This window comes from Prosopis cineraria, unplaced genomic scaffold (genome assembly GCF_029017545.1).
Source record: "Prosopis cineraria cultivar Desert tree isolate PC_DT_omini unplaced genomic scaffold, ASM2901754v1 PC11, whole genome shotgun sequence".
NCBI classification, from domain to species: Eukaryota; Viridiplantae; Streptophyta; class Magnoliopsida; order Fabales; family Fabaceae; genus Prosopis; species Prosopis cineraria.
Window position 1 is genome coordinate 5,850,705 of NW_026555342.1, and position 18,702 is coordinate 5,869,406.

General features: G+C 34.8%; 2 protein-coding genes across 2 annotated transcripts; one reads left to right on the forward strand and one right to left on the reverse strand.

Moving 5' to 3' along the window:
* The first annotated feature begins 1,076 nt into the window (after window positions 1–1,076).
* On the forward strand, window positions 1,077–9,227 carry LOC129287213 (protein BREAST CANCER SUSCEPTIBILITY 1 homolog). The gene is made up of 14 exons (XM_054923398.1): window positions 1,077–1,345; window positions 1,983–2,036; window positions 2,138–2,208; window positions 3,456–3,569; window positions 4,291–4,778; window positions 5,153–5,260; window positions 5,349–6,293; window positions 6,431–6,531; window positions 6,837–7,023; window positions 7,113–7,210; window positions 7,305–7,428; window positions 7,517–7,682; window positions 7,830–7,948; window positions 8,579–9,227. Exons 1-14 carry the CDS (start codon window positions 1,290–1,292, stop codon window positions 8,927–8,929), a joined length of 2,982 nt encoding a protein of 993 aa, XP_054779373.1. The 5' UTR covers window positions 1,077–1,289; the 3' UTR covers window positions 8,930–9,227.
* Window positions 9,228–9,245: 18 nt separating this feature from the next.
* LOC129287217 (uncharacterized) lies at window positions 9,246–11,677 on the reverse strand. Its single transcript, XM_054923405.1, has 2 exons — window positions 11,343–11,677; window positions 9,246–10,522 (listed from the first exon to the last, which is right to left on the reverse strand). The coding sequence occupies exons 1-2, from the start codon at window positions 11,443–11,445 to the stop codon at window positions 9,711–9,713; spliced, it is 915 nt and encodes a 304-aa protein (XP_054779380.1). The 5' UTR covers window positions 11,446–11,677; the 3' UTR covers window positions 9,246–9,710.
* Window positions 11,678–18,702: the final 7,025 nt, after the last annotated feature.

Consider the following 18,702-nt stretch of genomic DNA (forward strand, 5'->3'; position numbering starts at 1 on the left):
TTTTAATTAATATATGTGTGTTTGTGTATATTATTAAATTAAGATGGAAAAAATAAATAAAAGGTTGGTTCAATTGGTAATTATATTTTACATAATCTACAAAGTTGCAGGATTACATTCCATTATTGACTTGGCTGAGGACTATGGCCTTTGGAGAATTTATGAGATCTAACTCATCTAAATTTTGTTTAATTTTACATCCTCTTTTTATTGTTACATTGTATAGGAAAAATTAATCATTTAATTTCTATTGTTTTGATTTAATTGTAATTTAATTTTATGTTTTAATTTATTATAACTCAATTTTTATAATTTTGACTCAGTTATAATTCAGTTTTTAAATTTTGATCGGGTACAACCCGGTCTCTATAATTTTAACTATTTAAAATACTAGTCGCTATATTTTAAGAAATAAAATTATAAATACTAATTTTTTAAGAATACAAGAATTAATATTTTAAGTCACTAAAACTTTAATTTTTTAAAACATATAAGGACCAATATTTTAAATTACAAAAAATGTAGGGACTAAGTTATATTGAGTCACAATTCAAGGATTAAGTTATAATCAAATCAAAATTATAAAAATTGAGTTACAATAAATCAAAGTTTAAAAATTACTCCCTCCATTCAAAAATATAAGGCATTTTTTTAAGTTTTGAATGTTAAAAAATGTAAAGTATTTTTAATTTTTTAAGATGTAATTATTATCTTTTTTTTAAATGTTCCTATTAATAATGATTTTATATTTATTATAAAATGTTTAATAAAAATAAATATAAAAAAATAAATTTAATTAAAAAATAAGTAATTATTTTATTAAAAAATAAAATTTAATTAAAAATATTTTATATTTTTAAACAGAAGGGTAAGTTATTATTAAATTAAAATTATAAGAATTAAATAATTATTTTTTTATTATATATTATATTTATTCTCACAGGACTTGGAGGTCCGAACAGGAACGATCCAAGAGAAAGAAAGAAAGTGACGCCTCAAAAAGTCAAAAACATCTTACCAAAAAAAAAAAGTCAAAAACAAAAAGATTGAGCTACGCGCCAGCCATGACTAACAAAACGAATTGGCGCGAGATAACCGAACGCGCGCTTGTTGAAGTTTAAAATCAGATCGAAATTTGAATCCTAAATCTCTGGTGTGCCTCCCGCTTTTGGCATCCAGTTCGAGCATCTATCGTCTCTCTCGTTGAGCTTCTAATTCAATCACTCGCTTTCGCTTTCATCGTTCTTCATCTTCATTCTCCGTTACTGTCTCTCGCTTTTTGATCCATAATGGGTGATCCGACTCATCTCGAGCAGATGGGCAGAGAACTCAAGTGTCCCATTTGGTATGTGATTCTTTATCATTTCTTCTGTTCTGTTCATCTGCAATTTTGTGCGTGATCCATCTTGCTCTCAGCTTTGATATCTTGCAGGAAATGGGTAGCCGATTCCTTTATTCATTTACGTTTCAGCTTTGTTTTTTACCCACCCCCACGGGCTCTTTCTTTCTTTCTTTTTTTGTTTTCTGGGTTATCCCACGGAAAAAAAAAAGGAATTGATATGCTCTACCCGATTAGCTGTTGTCATATTTTGCTTAACCAACGGACAGCCGAAACTTAAATTGATTGCAGATACATTTTTTATTGTTATGAAAGCCATCTCGTTATTATTGTTCTCAGTTCAATGTCTGCTAAATAGAACTTTAAACCCATGTTTTCGTAATAGTACTTTTTATCAGCGATACTTTTGGAATGAATTACGAACGCATTTTCTTGTTCCCTTTAGTATAGCTGGAGCCTGCAAGGGCGATAATGATGTAGTGTGGTATGAGGCTAACTATGGTCGTTGCTTCTGTACAAACTTTTACTATTTAAAGAAAGAATAAGAATCATATTTGCTCTAAATTTCAAACGGGTTGAAATTTGAAACAACTTGCTTGGGATACAATTGGCTGATTTTGTACGCGTTGCAATGAATATGCAGTTGGAGTTTACTGAATTCTGCAGTTTCTCTTACATGCAATCATGTATTCTGCAAGTAAGTTGCTTTATCGATTTTATAAATGGTGGTTCTTCTCTTGCTTCACATAAGCCTCATTAATTGAGGATGCTAAAAGCAAAATTTTCCCTTGGTTTCAGCTCATGTATTGTGAAATCAATGAAATCAGGTTCTAGTTGCCCTGTGTGTAAAGTGCCCTTCCATCGCAGAGGTAAGTTTCATAATTTTATATGGAGATAATAAGTTGCAGACTTGCATTGAATGAAAAAGTAAGTTAATATTCTTGAATGATATATTATTCCTTGAAGAATTGTTGATTGCGTGACCAATATTCACTCAACTTAAGTGGTTCTTAATAGTTGCAAACTTGCGAATAATTTTCTTGTGAATAATCAATAAAAACTGGCCTGGCAAATATATTCCTAACATGTTTAAGGATATGTTCTTTCCTTTTTGATGTTTCTTGCTTGTATATTCGAGTCAAGAACAGAATTTTTAAAGGCTACAATTTGATTCCTTGTTTTCTTTTGGTCTGGAACGTTCATTTTCCTTCCTTGTTGGTATTTTTGTGTATTTGACCGAAGATTCTTGTTCTCTTGCTTATTATTTTTGTTTTACTCATTTCAAAAACTAATATCTTCTGTTAAAGTACAAGGAAGATTATGGTACTCAATATTTGACAGTGGTTATTTTACTGCACAAAGCTAAGTGCTGTAAGAAGATTGGTTACTGAGATGCTAAGATTTGGTCTAAACATTCCTTAAGGCCCTCAGTAATTTCAGTTCAATTGCAGGGGACCATGTGCCAATTGGAGTATAAATTATCAGCCTGATAAAGGAGATACACAACATTTTTATAACATTTAAGGCTTGTGGTTTAGGGTATTATTTTTTCACAATGATTTACCATTTAAAATCTTGGTCTTTTTTACAACTAGATAATCACATCTAAACGTTCTTAGCTTGAGTCTAAAATCTTAGTCTTTGAAAAGTAGTCCACTTGATATGTGCACGACTGTGTTTGCTTGATTGCCTTGAACGGCTAATTTTATATCTGCATTGTATAACTTTGCGCACCTTGCACTTTCTTTAAATGTTATTGATGAAAAAATAGCCTGTTATTGCTTGAAACTTCTGGTTGACTTGTGTAAACTGTAAATTCTGTCACAGACATCTGTTTTTATGAATTTTGTATGAAATGATTTTTTCCCTTCAAAGAAGGTGAAAGATTATATTTCACTCAAAAATAACTTTCTATTTTTTTTTTATGTGAAATATTTTTCAATCTCTCATTTTGTTGAGGTATCTCAACTTGGTTTTGGATGCTGTCAAATATCTATATATAATTTCAAAGTAAAGAAGGCATCTCTACCAAATTTTACGTCCTCATTTTATGCTGCTGTTTCTTGGATTTTAGTAATTACTTGCTTAATCACGGACAATATATTTCTGTGTGAAGAGATTCGCGCTTCTCCTCATATGGATAACTTGGTAAGTATCTACAGAAGCATGGAAGTTTCTTCGGGAGTAAATATATTTGTCACTCAGAACGTTCCTGTTGCTAAATTGTCAGGTACTTTTGCTTCTTCTTCTTGTTTTCACTTTTGATGATCGCAATATTTAGAAAACGATTCTGATAATGGATAGTCCAGGTTGTTTGCTTACAAGAATCCTTCCTGATCCTGTCCTTGCATATTTCTCAACTAGCAAATGTTGAGTTTTATTTTCTTCTTGTTTACGTCCTCATTATAAAGGGCAAATAGTCGGACTACGAAAAAAAAGAGTTGCACCTGTGTCCGTTATTTTCTCCTAGAAAAAAGCCCAGTTATGGACTGGCAAAAATTTGAATTTTATTATTATCCCTCAGTTAGAGCTTATCATATATGCTATTACAGTCTTGTAGCTGCAGGCAAAAATTTGGTGGTGATAATTACATGCCAAATATACTTTTCGTTTATCATCTGTCGGCACATTGCTGCTTTTTTGTTCCCTTGCATGTAAAGCTGCATGAATTAGATGGTTTTGATCCTTATCAAGAAAGATAGAGGAAGATTGAAGAGAATACTTTTAAAGATTGTTGAACGAGATTTTTTAACTAACAATATTTCTAAAAGCTTAATAGATGATAGAGTACAATAGTGTCATATAATCCATGTAATCAATCTCACTTAGTGGGATAAGGTTTGTTGTAGTTGCATGTAAAGCTGCATATACAGTGGTCTTCCAATCATGCATTGGGTTTGGGCTTTAATGTTATATGGCTTATGCCGTATTGTACCTACACGATCTTGCAGATGGAGAAAAGCAATGTGATGGTGATGCCAATTGTAGGGTGAAGGTTGCTGGTGATACTCATCAAAATCATCCAGAGGCAAAAGAGACCCGCAAAAGGAAGGGATCAAGGAAAGAGATCGAGGCCAGCAAGAATTCTGGTGCTGACTCTGTAAAACCTACCTTTCCGACAAAGAAAAGGATTCAGGTTCCACAAAGTCCTCTTTCAAAAACTCCATTTAAGAATGCAGGGCTTAGGCCTTCTCCAAATGAAGTTGTCAAAGAGGGAAGAAAAGAGGGTTTGGCCACGTCAAATGGGAGGCCTATCAAAAATGAGAAAGAAGAAATAGCTCTTTCACCCTTCTTTTGGTTAAGAGATGAAAAAGATGGAGAAAAGTCAAGTCAGGGCACCGTTGGGGATAAACTGAGTGATACACCAACACCAAATTTACCGTCATTCAGTGATCTCAAGGACTCTGATGATGAAAACCCTTCTGAAGGGGCTCCATCAGTAAGTTTACATCATGTACTGTTATAACTTTCTAAGCAAACAATTCCTTGACAGTTTGTTAATTAGAGTAGCAGTTTCTTACGGTTATATATCTGATGAGAAAACGGTGAAATTTAGCTCTGATGTGTGTTCTGAATAACTCGATTAGTTGATTGACTTCATTCTTTGGCTACCTGATTATTGACAACTAATGAAAGAAAACCTTTCAGAAATCAATCAACTTGAAAAATCAGCTTAATTGTTCATTATGCATTTCTCCCACTGAACTCTTCTATTTGGCTAATTAGAAACTGAAACAGGTTGAATAGGTAAGCTTTAGCTACAACTCGAGTCTGAATTATACTATGATATTAATTCTTGTTATTACCTTGTAGGATGATGCACAAGATAAAACCTTCGTCGATTTATTTGATAGTGAAATGTTTGAATGGACACAAAGGCCTTGTTCCCCTGAATTATGCTCAAGTCCCTTCAGGGTGCAGGTAGTGGATGACCGATAGCCATAGTTTCCTCAAACATGAGTTTGAATCTTATCTACTAATCTGTCTATTAATTGCTTGTTATTTTCAGGTTGAAGATACTGGAGAGGTTGATGAAAATCAAGCGAAGGGTTATGTAGCAGACTCCCTGGACCTTGAAGCAAATCCATTAAGTGCTGAGAATACAAAATTTGAGAATTTAGAACAAGGAAATGCTTTGAACATGATGGTGCCTGGAGTGGCTTCTTCTCGAAAGAATGCCAAAAAGAGAGGCAGGAAGGCAACAGAAAACCCTTGGAAAGTGCAGACTGAAAAACATGGAGTCTCAATTGAAGGGACTGACCTCATTCCAGAGAGATTATCAAAAGCCAGTCACGAGCAAATATGGGACAATAAACACAATTCTTCACACCTGGGGAAAACAAATAAAAGAGGTAAGAAGGTTTGTTGTGATACATCTTCAAAGGAAACACCTCAAACTGCTCAAGCACTTTCTGATATATCTGGGATTATTGGTAATTGGGGAACAAAGATGGTAAATGATTCACCTGGTAAACAAGAACATTTGAAGGATTCTAATCTGAAAAATTGCAAGAAAAGCCAGAGGAAAAGGTCTGGGAAACAAAGGTTGGATAATTTCCAAAAAAAAGTTGAAGACTCATCTTCAATGCAACACCATAACAATGAGTATGCTGGTTGTCCATCATCCAATTCAAGTCTCCAGATGGATAATAATGGGAAGTCCTCCAATATGAGGCAAAAAGAAACTAGTTCCGTCAGAAAATCCGAGTCCTACAACAGAGAATTGAGAAATAATAAAAGGTTAAAAGTTTCATCTGCTTGCATCTCCCAGCAGGCACATGGTGAAGAAACCCAGCCTCCTAAGAGGATTCATCAACACCCTGAAAGTGGGGCTTTGAGCGAATCATTAAAAGAGAAACAACGTCCTCGGACTGATGAAGTAGTTTTACGGAAATGTGGGACCCATATTAAGAAGTTCCAATGCGCTTTCTGTCTCTCATCAGAAGAATCCGAGGTAACAATGCTTGTTTGTTTATTGGCTATAAGTCCATATAATTGTTCACCCTGGGGCCACTTTCCTACTCTCTGTTGATGCTAGCTAGATATCATTATACATTAACTGAAGTTTAGTGTCTTTAAACCAAAATACAGGCTTCTGGCCAGATGGTGCATTACTATAAGGGCAAGTCTGTTGCTGCAGATCATGAAGGAGGATCGAAAGTCATACATTCTCACAGGAATTGCACTGAATGGTAAGGACTTTTACTCCAGTAAAGTGGTTGATTTTGCAACGGTACCTTGTGTCATTAATTTAGCATGGAGTACAGTTGAATTGGTTTTGTGCTTGTGCTTATTCTGAAAAGCATTGTATCTCTCCACTTCATAATATCATACTAATAAGTGATACTGCGATTAATCTTTCTTCTTGAAAACTAAGAAGAAAGAAAATCCTCTTTTATGTTTGTTACCGTTTACTAGGTTTAATTAGTTCTAGTTTGAAGTCAGACTTGTGAATTTAATATGTTCACTGCAGTTGAACTGTTTTATACTTGCACAGGGCCCCCAATGTATATTTTGAAGATGATATCGCAATTAATCTTGAGGCTGAAATAAGTAGAAGTCGAAGAATTAAATGTAGCTTCTGTGGACTTAAGGGGGCGGCATTAGGCTGTTTTGAAAAAAGTTGTCGCAGGAGCTTTCATGTTGCTTGTGCCAAATGGACTTCTCAGTGTCGATGGGATATGGTATGTAGTAAAAATCAAATTGCACCTATCATTGCATCCCACTTAACTAGGAAGTTGTCTAATTCAATCCTTTTACCATGCTGATTCAGGATAACTTTGTTATGCTCTGTCCTCTCCACGCTTCTTTGAAGTTGCCTTGTGAAAGTACAGGAAGTCAAAACAGAAGCGACAAATGCACGGCTAGAGAGTAAGCCAATACCGGGATATCCTCTTGATTATCCAAAAAATCGTCACTTATTATTTAACATACTTTCATTTCATTCTGTTTACCCTTTTGTCAGACGAGAAGATCAACGCAATAACAGCACTGCTGGCAAGCATGACCCTGGTGTTCAAAATCTGAATGGTCGCTGGTCACAAAAGAAAATTGTTCTCTGTTGTTCAGCTTTATCTGGACTAGAGACGGTATTATCTTTGTTTATGGAATCCCATTGCTACTTTCTTTTTCAATAAATCTAATTTCTATCTTTCTTACTATGGTTAAAATCTGTAGGATATTGTTTCTGAATTTGAAAGAGTTACCAAGGTTACAGTTTTGAAAAAGTGGGATGCAAGTGTGACCCATGTTATAGCATCAACAAATGAAAATGGGGCATGCAAAAGGACCCTCAAAGTGCTGATGGGTATCCTCGAGGGAAAGTGGATTCTCAATGTGGAATGCAAGTTCTAATCTTTTCTGAAATTTATGTTATTTATATTCTTTTTTATCATAGTAAATGACTATAGTTTTGTCTTCTTTTTTCTTGATTTGTCATACTTATTTTTTTGTTTGGCCGCGGCGCGGGTGTATTTGGGGTGCTAAACAGGGATTAAAGCATCCATGCAAGCAATGGAACCTGTTGATGAGAAGCGTTATGAAATTACTGCTGACATCCATGGAGTCAGGGATGGCCCTCGTCTTGGACGACTGAGAGTATTGGATAAGGTTGGTTTTCCTTGTGTTCTGGTAATATTTGAGGGAAAAAAAACAGAGAAGGAATTTAATTGACAAAAGGAAAGTCTAAAGGAAAATTTTGCGAAAGTAAACAATTTTTTTTTTAATGGTCTCTAGCCTGATCAAGAAGCTGAATATTCTTAAAAATAAGAATCGAACGTTGACAAAAAGTTTTGAAGTCCCATCTCATAGTATCTGCAAACCAGAACCAATCGCTACCTTCAAAGTTCAGTTTGTCTTGAGACTGTAGGGAATGAGAATGTTGTGGATAGATAGAATTTGGAGGAATGAACATGAGCGATGTATATGTACTTTATACCATGTCCGGATGCCTGTGAAATTTTACTCCATTTTATACCTCATTTAAATTCTACACGAGCACATCGTAATTTTGTTCTGGATGTGTCAAGACTTGAGGATTATTCTATGGATATGTTTTATATATTTGAAGGTTTGGTAATTGGTATATACGAGTTAATATAGACTTCAGTCTATCAAGTTATAACTGAAGAGTGAATGATGAAAACCTAGGTATAGGTATGACAATATGGATTTATTAAACGAATACTAAATGCTTACTTGTGTGCTAACAAGTGCTACCTTTTGTTTCTACCCATGCAGCAACCAAAGCTTTTCGATGGTTACAAGTTCTATTTTATGGGTGATTTTATGCCATCATATAGGGGCTATCTACAGGACCTCGTCACTGCTGCTGGAGGGATCTTTCTGCAAAGAAAACCAATACGTGGTGACCAAAAAGCATTATCACCTGATAGGCATCCTTCCAAAACCTTCATCATTTACAGCCTTGAACTTCCTGATAAATTTGATCTCTTAAAAAGGGAAACAATTCTCAGTCAAAGGCGAAATGATGCAGAGGCTTTGGCAAGTTCAACTGGTTCAAAAGCAGCGAGTAATACATGGATTTTAAACTCTATTGCAGCCTGCAAGTTGCAAAGCCTTGTTCAGTAAAATATACTTCCAAATCTCTGATTCATCTCTGATTCATGTATATATCCCTATCCCATCCTATCTTTCCTTTTTTAATCTTTATCTCTGTTTAAAGTTTAAACATGGATAAAAATAACATTTGAATTTGTAAAAACACATTTTGAAATTTGATGTTTGTATGAGTTTTGGGGGAAGGTGAGAATTTGGCAGTGATTGTTGCATCATGGGAAGAATTCATAGCCTATTCATGTTCTTATATGTCCGCTGTAATGAGATGTTCAAAAATGGTGAAGTCAATTGCAAGCAGTTATAAAATTAATTGCGGGGAGATGTATAATACTTGTAACAAAAGCATATGGAGATATACATCATTGATAGTTATTACATACATAGCTTTGCAATTATCAATTACATGATTAAACTACCACATGAGGTCCTCGAATTTTCTTTTCCTGGTGAAACATGAATTGAACAAAGCTTGGGTTTGGGTCTGCGGGCAGAGTTCAAAGGAAAGGAAACGATCCGGAATACACAACTCTTGTGCCATTGGACACACAAAAAGCTGAAGTTTTAGGAATATGTGCAAGGCTACTAATCTCCTCTACTTTGACTCATCTCCTCACCCTCATAATACGAACTATTATTAGAGGCAAACTATTTAATCCATGGCTCCTTTTTCTTTTCAAGATCTAAGCATGCTTTCTAGAACTGAAGATGAGTAACGAGGAAGGCGAAGAGTGAATAATGATTTCAAGCTCACCTCTTATCTCCGCCTCTACCTAGTACATGTTGAGTTTTTGTATTAATGGTCCCAAGTTTGCTTTTGCCTATGTTTTGAAATTTTCAAGCTGAGAGATTTAAGCATGTGCTCTAAAGCTGAAATTTCCTCTTTGACATTGAGTTTGTCTTCTCCATTTGTTGCCAATTTTTCCTTGAAGCCATGCATCTTGTTAATGCCTGCTTGAACTTCCACCTCCATTTCCTCCATTGTATCGAGAATCTGCGTGTTCTCCTCTTCTGTTGCTTGGAATTTTTTCCTCAGAGATTGAAAATAATCATTTAACCTTATGAGTTGCTCTTTGAGTTCCTTGTTTCTCTCTTGCAGTGCCATGTTGCCTTGAATTTCCTTTTCACTACTCCTCTCCTTGTGTTCTAAGCTGCAGGAGCGCAACTTCTCCATTAACATGTGGTTCTGATCTTTTAGATCAATAATATAGTCCTCCATTTCCGACAATTCTTGAGCCTTCCTTGCAAGTTCTGATGCCATGATTTGTTTCTCTTTTCCCAAACTTGAACATATGGCTTGAATGCTCTGTCTTGCTATCAAGCTTGCATGAAGCTCTCTCCTTAGTCTTTCTTTCTCATCTGTTATGAGTTCAGGGGCTTTCTTGTCCCTTGGACTTGGAATATTAGGCTTAACATCGGTGTTGCACCGTCTGAGTTCAGCTCTTCGCTTTGAAGTTGTTTGAATCTTCTGAATCCTGTTCTTAACTTCATCTATGATAGAAATCATTCCAGCCACCCTATGATGTTTTCTCTCTAAATTATCTTTTGAGTTACACACACTGTGATCTTGAATTAATTTCAGCAACAGCTTGACATTGGTGGCAACACCTATATGACAAATAAGAGAGAGATGAATATAACTTGTTCGATATGCTTGTGCTTGGTTTATCCAGTTGCTACCAATAAACATGGGAGGACCTATATTACACTCCGGGGGCATCCGCCTCTGAAATCTTTGAAATATGCATAGTTGATGTAATACCCTTTAGGACTTAGCCTTTTGCTGCATTGAGCTGGTGATTAAAAAAAGTAAAGCAGGTATATATCCGTATGAATACTTGAATAGTGAAGATGATAGTTTTAAGTACTTATGAAATAATAAAAATATCTTGTTTCGCAATTTTTTATGTCATATCTAAATATATTAAACGTTTTTTTTTTTTTTGAGTGAATGGGAAATTTCATTAACTCAGGAAAACCGTACAAGGCGAAGGAACCATAAGAAACATTTACATCAGGGCCTTAAAGGCAGAAAATGAACGAGTGTTATGACTAACTATGGCTCTAACTTGAGAAAGAACGATATGAACATGGAATGTTTGATCAGTGAACAGTTTCTTGCAGATATATTAAACATTTGATCTTTTACATATGTAACACAGTAATTATAGAATAATAGAGAAGTTAATAGAAATTTTTATATTTTGCATTGATATGTACTGAATCTAATATGCTTGTGTTTGGTTTATCCAGTTGCTCCCAATAAATATAACAGAGCTACTGTATCCTTCCTCTCTTTGATGTACTTCTGAATTAAATAAATTGTTTCATTGGTTTTCAGGATTGAATACAATATGAGGGATCATTACATGCAGGGTCTGACAAAAAACCATTGAATCTAACAAAAGAGAGTTCCTAGATTAATTACCTTCTAAACCAACACCATTTTCGCCTGGCTGTGAAATGCTGCTCGAAGAAGGAGGTATTAATTCTGGGGCTGAAACAGCTCGAAGTTGACTCATGGCATGCATTCAGAGGAAAAAAAACTAATAATAATAATCTGGTACAAGAAGAAAAGAGGAGGAGAAGGATGAGTAAGAGGAAAGGGATAGATTGATTGTTATGATGACAGAATTTGAATGTCTATGTGTTGTGTTGTTTCAGAGATCCAAGAAAGAGAGATTGCTTTGTTGCAGCCTCTCTTGTCCTTTCTCTCTCTGCTCTATGGAAAATTTTCCCTTTCCATTTCACCATTTCTAATTCAGTATATTCTTAAGTTGGTGTTAGTTTTGATGTGGTTGGTTATTGCGCAATTATTGGGTGTGGTTTTGACTTTTTCCATGGCCATTGCTTCTTCTCGTCCTTCCCTTTGTGATCCAAAGCCACATGGGGATTAGATGTATCCAACTAAGATACCAATTTTTTTATAAGAAAAATGTTTCTGTAAAACAGACTCCCTCATTTTATTTGTTAATACCAACATCTAATTGGTTTCAATGGTTTTTCCCCACCAAAAACGGAGTCCCTTTTTTATTTTATATTTTCCAAACCAGCCTAAAATATAGAGTTCAGTTGACCAAGGCATTTTTTTTTACTCCATTTTTCAACAACCACTGTAAAGCTAAATAAATTAAGTTCTTCAATAAGGAAAACAATTAATTATTTTGGGCTAAGAAGTTCAAAATCTTACAAAGATATTTCTTTTTTGTATTCATCTTCTTTGATTATAGAATATAGATATAAAAAACCTGCAAAAAGATTTCCTACCATATTATTAGTTACAAAAAATTATAAGGGCTTAAAACTTAAAAGATTAAAATAGAAATTTGTCATGGATGATTTGGGGAAAAAAAAAAACCACAGTTGGTATATTAATATTTTAAAAGGCGGAAAGTCGTCTTCATGTTCTGTAGAATCGTACAATCTTGCCCTGGACTGAGGTAATGGTGTTAATCTGGTCAAATGGACCCATAGATGCCACATGTGTTGGTCAAATGGTTCCACGTATGTTGTTCTCCTTCCCTGTCTCTCTGGTAACATAGAAGTCCTCTTTTTCGGTCTTTCCCTACTTTTTCCCTTACAATCCCTTTAGTTGTTTCTCCATTGCCATACGAACCCAAAAACTCATCCCTTATCATCGGCACATTCGTCTTTAAGTTTAAAATAATAACAATAACAATGCAATCATTTATGTTCATTCTCGCCTTCCTCATTTGCTTCCTCTCCATATTAATGGTTTCCCTGGCCTAGCTCTTCGTAGCTCACTCTCGGTCGGCTTCGGAGATTTCGCCTCCGACTGCTGCGACTAGCGGTGATCTTTCGATGATGTTGGACGACTCACAGGGGGTGCATGAACTCGCTCCCCAACTCGCTTTTGAGTCACAACATTCGGATTCCTTCGCCCAACGCCAGCTGTGACATTATATTGTGCTTCTGCGGAATCAAGCTTCATCAGATCATCTCCCTGAATTGCCCTACGGCGTTCAATGTCTCCGCACCTCCGTCATCGCTTGATGCTCGTGAGAGAGTTTAAAGTTTTGTTATTTTGGAACGAATTACATAGGTTGAAAGATTCAAGATCTCGGATTGTTGAAAAGATAGTTTTGGGTTCCTCTATTGATTCTTATTGGGCTTACATCTTGTTAACGTTTTCCTTGTGAACCATTCGAGCTGTTTTTAGGTTGGTTTGGTATGTTGATTCGGGTTTTATCCTTTTACTGGGTCATTGCTGTTGCTGCTACGCTATGTCTGAATTCGTAGCATTTTTTTCTTACTTCTTTTCATTTAGGAATGGGTGCAGAGGATGTGTCTAAATTCAAACGTTGTGTGCGCTTTCGATTTGTTTAGATGAAGCCATGGAATGGGTGCAGGGGAGGGTGCAAAGCTATCGTCGCTATTGATGATGGAGGAAGACAAAGATAATGATGGAGAGGTAAGGAAGAAGACGTAAGGATAGGGGTGTGAGAGGAAGACGAACGAAGAAGCAGCAACAAGCGTGGCAAAAGTCATTATGTGAGTTCATATATTATGAATGAATGGAAATAAATTGAAAAAATTGCAATAAGGTCTCACAGCAGAAATTTAAATACAATCAAGTGCCATGAAATAAAAAAATTATTTTATAGTCCCTTGGTCCTTTAGTGTGAATAATTCTATAAGTAAAATTACTTATTTACCCTAATTGAATCAAAAGGAAAGAACGAAAAAAGAGAAGCCATTTTCAAGTAGTGGAGGTGATGAGCTGAGCTTTCGTGATTGTCTTTAGAAAAGTGAGTCAAGTAGGATTATTTTATAGCTAAAATTCAAACCCACTGTTATCCTTCCATCACATATTGTTGCAATTTCGATCTCTAAAGTACGCTTGGTGTTTGCAACTATAGGAGTTCGTCAAGGAAGAAAAGCCCAACTTTGACCTTCAGTATGATCCAAAGAATTGATGCATAATGAGTTGTGGAGGCTCAAGCATAAACTGGTTAACAGCATGAACTGCATAAGCAATGTCAGGATGGGTGATAACAAGATAGATGAGGCCCCCAATTAGCTGGCGATAATGGGTGGGATTATCCAACAGGGTGCCATCGGTAGAAGTATAGTGAACATTCGGTTTAATAGATGTAGTTTCAACCTCCTTATTAGAAAGGCGAGCTCGGGATGTCAAATCAATGGCTCCTTTATCAGGTTCAGCCTCAACTTCACTAAGTAGGAGAGGTTGGAGGATCGAACATGGAGATGCTTCCTTAGCACAGTAGGTGCAAGGAATATCCCACGTACTACCATGGAGAAAGCTAACTAGGGTTGCCGTGAGGTGGCATAGCCTAATCCTCCATTCATAGCAGTGGGCTCGGGGGGAGTGACTGTTACACCAAGCCCAAGAAAATAGTTCAATTTGTCAAGATCCTTCATTTTAAATTGTTAGCCCAATATGTCTTGAGCTCTTAAACTCCTCTATTATCACTGCCTGTAATAATCATGTCACCAACATACAATAACAACATAACAATATCATGAACAGTGAAGCGAACAAAAAGAGTCAAGTTGTAAGGACTACAAGAAAAATTTAGTTGACTCATAGTGTTACTAAACTTAGCAAACCATACACTTGGAGCCTGCTTAAGCCCATATAGAGCTCGACAAAGAGGACATACCTTGTCTTTTGGATGTTGATACCTGGGTAGAGGCTTCATATACACTTCTTCTTTTAGATCTCCATTTAGAAAGATATTTTTAACATCTATCTAGTGAAGAAGCCATTGTTTAACGACAACAATGGCTAAAAGGCTACGAACAGAGATTATACGGGCAACAGGTGCAAAAGTTTCCTTATAATTAACACCATACTCCTGTGTGAATCCTTGGGCCACCAAGCGAGCTTTATATCACTTCAAAGAACCATTAGAATGAGTCTTGTTCTTGTAGACCTATCGATACCCAACTAGAGTTTTACCATGAGGAAAATCAACAAGATCCTAAGTATGCATTTTTTCTAGGGCCTGTAATTCATCATCTATAGCTTCTACCAAAGGGGATCACAAGAGGCTTTTTTAAAGGATTTAGATCCCTGAAACTAGAGAATGGTGAAAAAATAATGGTAATCATTGAGGTAAAAGGGAGGATTTCTTATACAATTGGGCTGAGAGTCTGTGGATGATATGGGCTCAGTAGGCGTGACTTATGTTGGAGGAGCAATAAGTGTGACAGTAGGCACATCTGGAGTGGGCGTAACGTCAATGCAAAAATGAGCTCATTAGAAGAATTTGTTCCTGTGTGACTGGAAAAAAGATCACTAGAAATATATATAAAAATAAGAGGTAAAGAAGATGAGAACGATGAGAAATCAATTAAAGATGAAAACTTGATATTCTCTCAAAAGACAACATGCCGAGAAATATGAATACGGTAAGAGAGAGGATCCCAACAATGATAACCTTTATGCGTAGAATCATAACCAAGAAAACAACAAACACGAGAACGAGCTTGAAATTTGTTGTTTATCTCATAAGACGGAAGAAGAACAAAACAGGTACAAGCAAAGACTTTCAAAAGATTATAATTGAGAGGATAATCAAGGAGACACTCAAAAGGAGAAATGTTATCGGTGATAGGAGATAAGAGTTGATTGATGCAAAAGATAGAGGTTAAGGCTGCTTCACCCTAAAATCATTTTAGACAAGAAAAGAAAATGAGCAATAACCTAATAAAATCAAGAATATGATGGTGTTTATGCTCAGCACGACCATTCTGTTAAGAATTATAGGGACAAGTATATTGAGAAATAGTACCTTAAGAATCAAGAAAGGTGAGTAATCTAGAGTCACGATATTTAAAGCATTACCGTGACAAAATTTTTTTATAACTTTATAATACTGAGTGTGAATCATAGTAGCAAATTTGATATAAAATTCAGATAGCTCATATCGATGTTTCATCATATAAATCCAGATAAAACAAAAAAGTCATCAACAAAAATCACAAAATATCAAGATCCTCCCATAAAGGGAGTAGGTACAGGACCTCAAATATTAGAATAAATCAAATCAAATGGAGAAGCAAGAATAGAATCATTTTTATGAAAAGACAAAGTAAGTTGTTTAGCAATCTGACAAAAAATGCATTGTAAAGAATGACTATAAAATGGCCTAACAGAAAACCTAGAAATTAAAGGACACAATTTACTTAAAGAAGGGTGAGCAAGACGACAATGCCATAAGTCAAGAGAAGAATTAGGAGAAGAGGATGTGGAGGCAACGCATAACATGGGAACAATGATCTCAAGTAGGTGCATAAAGGTGAGTTCGAACATACGACCAACTTTGCACCTGATCTTGATAACCTGTCCTGTTTGAGAATCCATCATAACATAACCACATTTATTAAATAACATGTCATAACCCATTTCAACAAGTTGTCCAACAAAAAAAGGTTAAAGTTAATGGTAGGAACAAAATATGTATCATGAATGAATAAAGAAGGTAAGGAGACAATATCAATATGACTTATGAGTATTTGAGAATTATCAATAATGTGTATAGGATAGGCAGTAGAGTTAGGTGTCATATAGGAGAAGAAATTTTCTTGACTCGTCATATAATTGCAACAAGCAAAGTTAAAATACCAAATGAATTTATCAGTGAGAGTAGATAAGGCAGTAGATGAGCTAGAGAAACTCGAGATGAATGTACTCAATAAAGTTTCAAGTTCAATCGGAGAGGATCCCAAAGTAAGTTGAGTAAGATCACATTTTTTCAATCAAAAATGGTAATTGCAACCATTTAAGGTAACTAATATAGATTGAGCAATATCTAAATTTTTTATTTTTTTAAAGGAAAAAAGGCTTATAAAAGAAAATGAAGGATTAAAAACACCCAAGCCAGAGACTATAGTACAAATAATATAGCAGTCACACTAGAAAAATAATCAACGATCTGACCATTAAAAATGACGTGTTGGATATTTTTTGCCTGCTAACCAAATTTTAGCATGATCCAATGGTTAATGAATTTGTAAATGTCAATTTACTGAAATTGCCTTGTGGATATACGCAAATAGATTTAAGGTGGATCTAAATTTGTGATGAAGGATAGCAACACTGCTACGAAGGAAAGCTAACACTCTTTAAAAAACTAACTTATTGTGGGAAAAAGAAATATTATATGGCTCTGGTACCATATCAAAGATGAAGGAGATAAACTAGAGAAAGATTAAAAAATATCATATCTATTATTGAGATGAATGGTACATTATATACACAAAGAAAATAAATAATACAATAATGACTAATTATATAATAATATTAAATAATATTTTCTAATAATGATTGAGATATATACACAATAATGATAAAAGATATTTGAAGAATATTTTAAATAATAAGTTTTACTGTTACTGTGACTGTGCTAAACAAGGTAATTAATGAGATCGATTTGCATGTATTCTTTGCTAATCATTTAATTCAATCTTTTATTATTTGTTGGTTGAATAAAGCCATGTGTGTTGTCTCTCTCTCTACGAGTATATTAATTTGGGTGGCCTATCTTTCTCTCTTTATGTGGTATATTTGTGGTGAGCAGTCACAGGCCTTGTGTTTGTAATGGTGTATTTAAGATTATAGTGCTACTTGATTAAGTTGATAAATTTGTTATTAAATGGCAAGATGTGTTGTTAATAGCCCAAGTGTAAGTCATCAATATGTTCTATGTGATTTAGGTTGAACTAATAAATCTACTATAAAAAGTAAGTTTAGCTGATAAATCTATTATGAAATGACAAAATGTGTTGTTAATAACTTAAGTGTAAATTGTCAATATGCTATGAGTAGTTGTCAGTATGTTCTATGTGGTTTAGGTTGAATTGACAAATCTATTATAGAGACCACCTAAACTAATATACTCGTAAAGAGAGAAAGAGACAACCTACATGGCTTTATTCGACCAACAAACAATAAAAGATTGAATTAAATGATTAGCAAGTAACACATGTAAATTGATCTCATCATTTACCTTGTTCGCTGTGGTCACAATAATAGTAAAATTGCAGGTCGAAGCTAGGCTTTTCTTTCTTGACAAACTTCTACAGTCGCAAACACTGAATGCACTTTAGAGATCGAAAATGCAGCAATATGGGATGAGAGGATAATAATGGGTTTGTATTTTAGCTACAAAATAATCCTATCTAGCTCACTTTTTCGAAGATGATCATGAGAGCTTAGCTTGTTACCTCCATTGTACAAAAATGACTTCTCTTTTTTTGCCTTTTCCTTTTGATTCAGCCATGACAAATGAGTAATTTTACTTATAAAATTAATCACACTAAAGGACCAAGAGACTGTGAAATAATTTCTCTATTTTGTGAGACTTAACTGTATTTAAATTTCTTCTGTAAGACTTGATTATAATTTTCTCAAATAAATTAGCTTGTGAGTTACTTTATGAATAAAAAAGAAAATTAATTTGATAGTGTTAATAATATCCAAAACTAATTCAACACTCGATTTAAAACAGATAAAAAACTAACAGAAGATCAAAAAAAAGAGAGAGAATAATAAGAAAAGATCAACTTGGTGGAGAGGATAATCTAATCTACAGTTGAGATGTGGTGCTCTACTAAAGCCTTTTAGGCTTTTACTTATAAAACTTACAAACTGTGTATAAGACTTTCAATATTTAAATTAATTTAATATCACTTAATACACAATTTTCTTGCATGTCTTCCAAGCATGTTGCAATGGATGATAGTAGGCCTTGCAACCAACTCATGACACGATAGTTGAGGTGGAGAGGATTGAAGATTTT

Bases quoted from the DNA above. Each gene is read 5' to 3' on its own strand.
- LOC129287213 (XM_054923398.1), top strand. From the start codon at position 1,290: ATGGGTGATCCGACTCATCTCGAGCAGATGGGCAGAGAACTCAAGTGT. The intron at 1,346-1,982 runs GTATGTGATTCT...ATGAATATGCAG, and splicing joins GAACTCAAGTGTCCCATTTG to TTGGAGTTTACTGAATTCTG. The intron at 2,037-2,137 runs GTAAGTTGCTTT...CCTTGGTTTCAG, and splicing joins TGCAATCATGTATTCTGCAA to CTCATGTATTGTGAAATCAA.
- LOC129287217 (XM_054923405.1), bottom strand. From the start codon at position 11,445: ATGCATGCCATGAGTCAACTTCGAGCTGTTTCAGCCCCAGAATTAATA. The intron at 10,523-11,342 runs GTAATTAATCTA...TTTGTCATATAG, and splicing joins AAATGGTGTTGGTTTAGAAG to GTGTTGCCACCAATGTCAAG.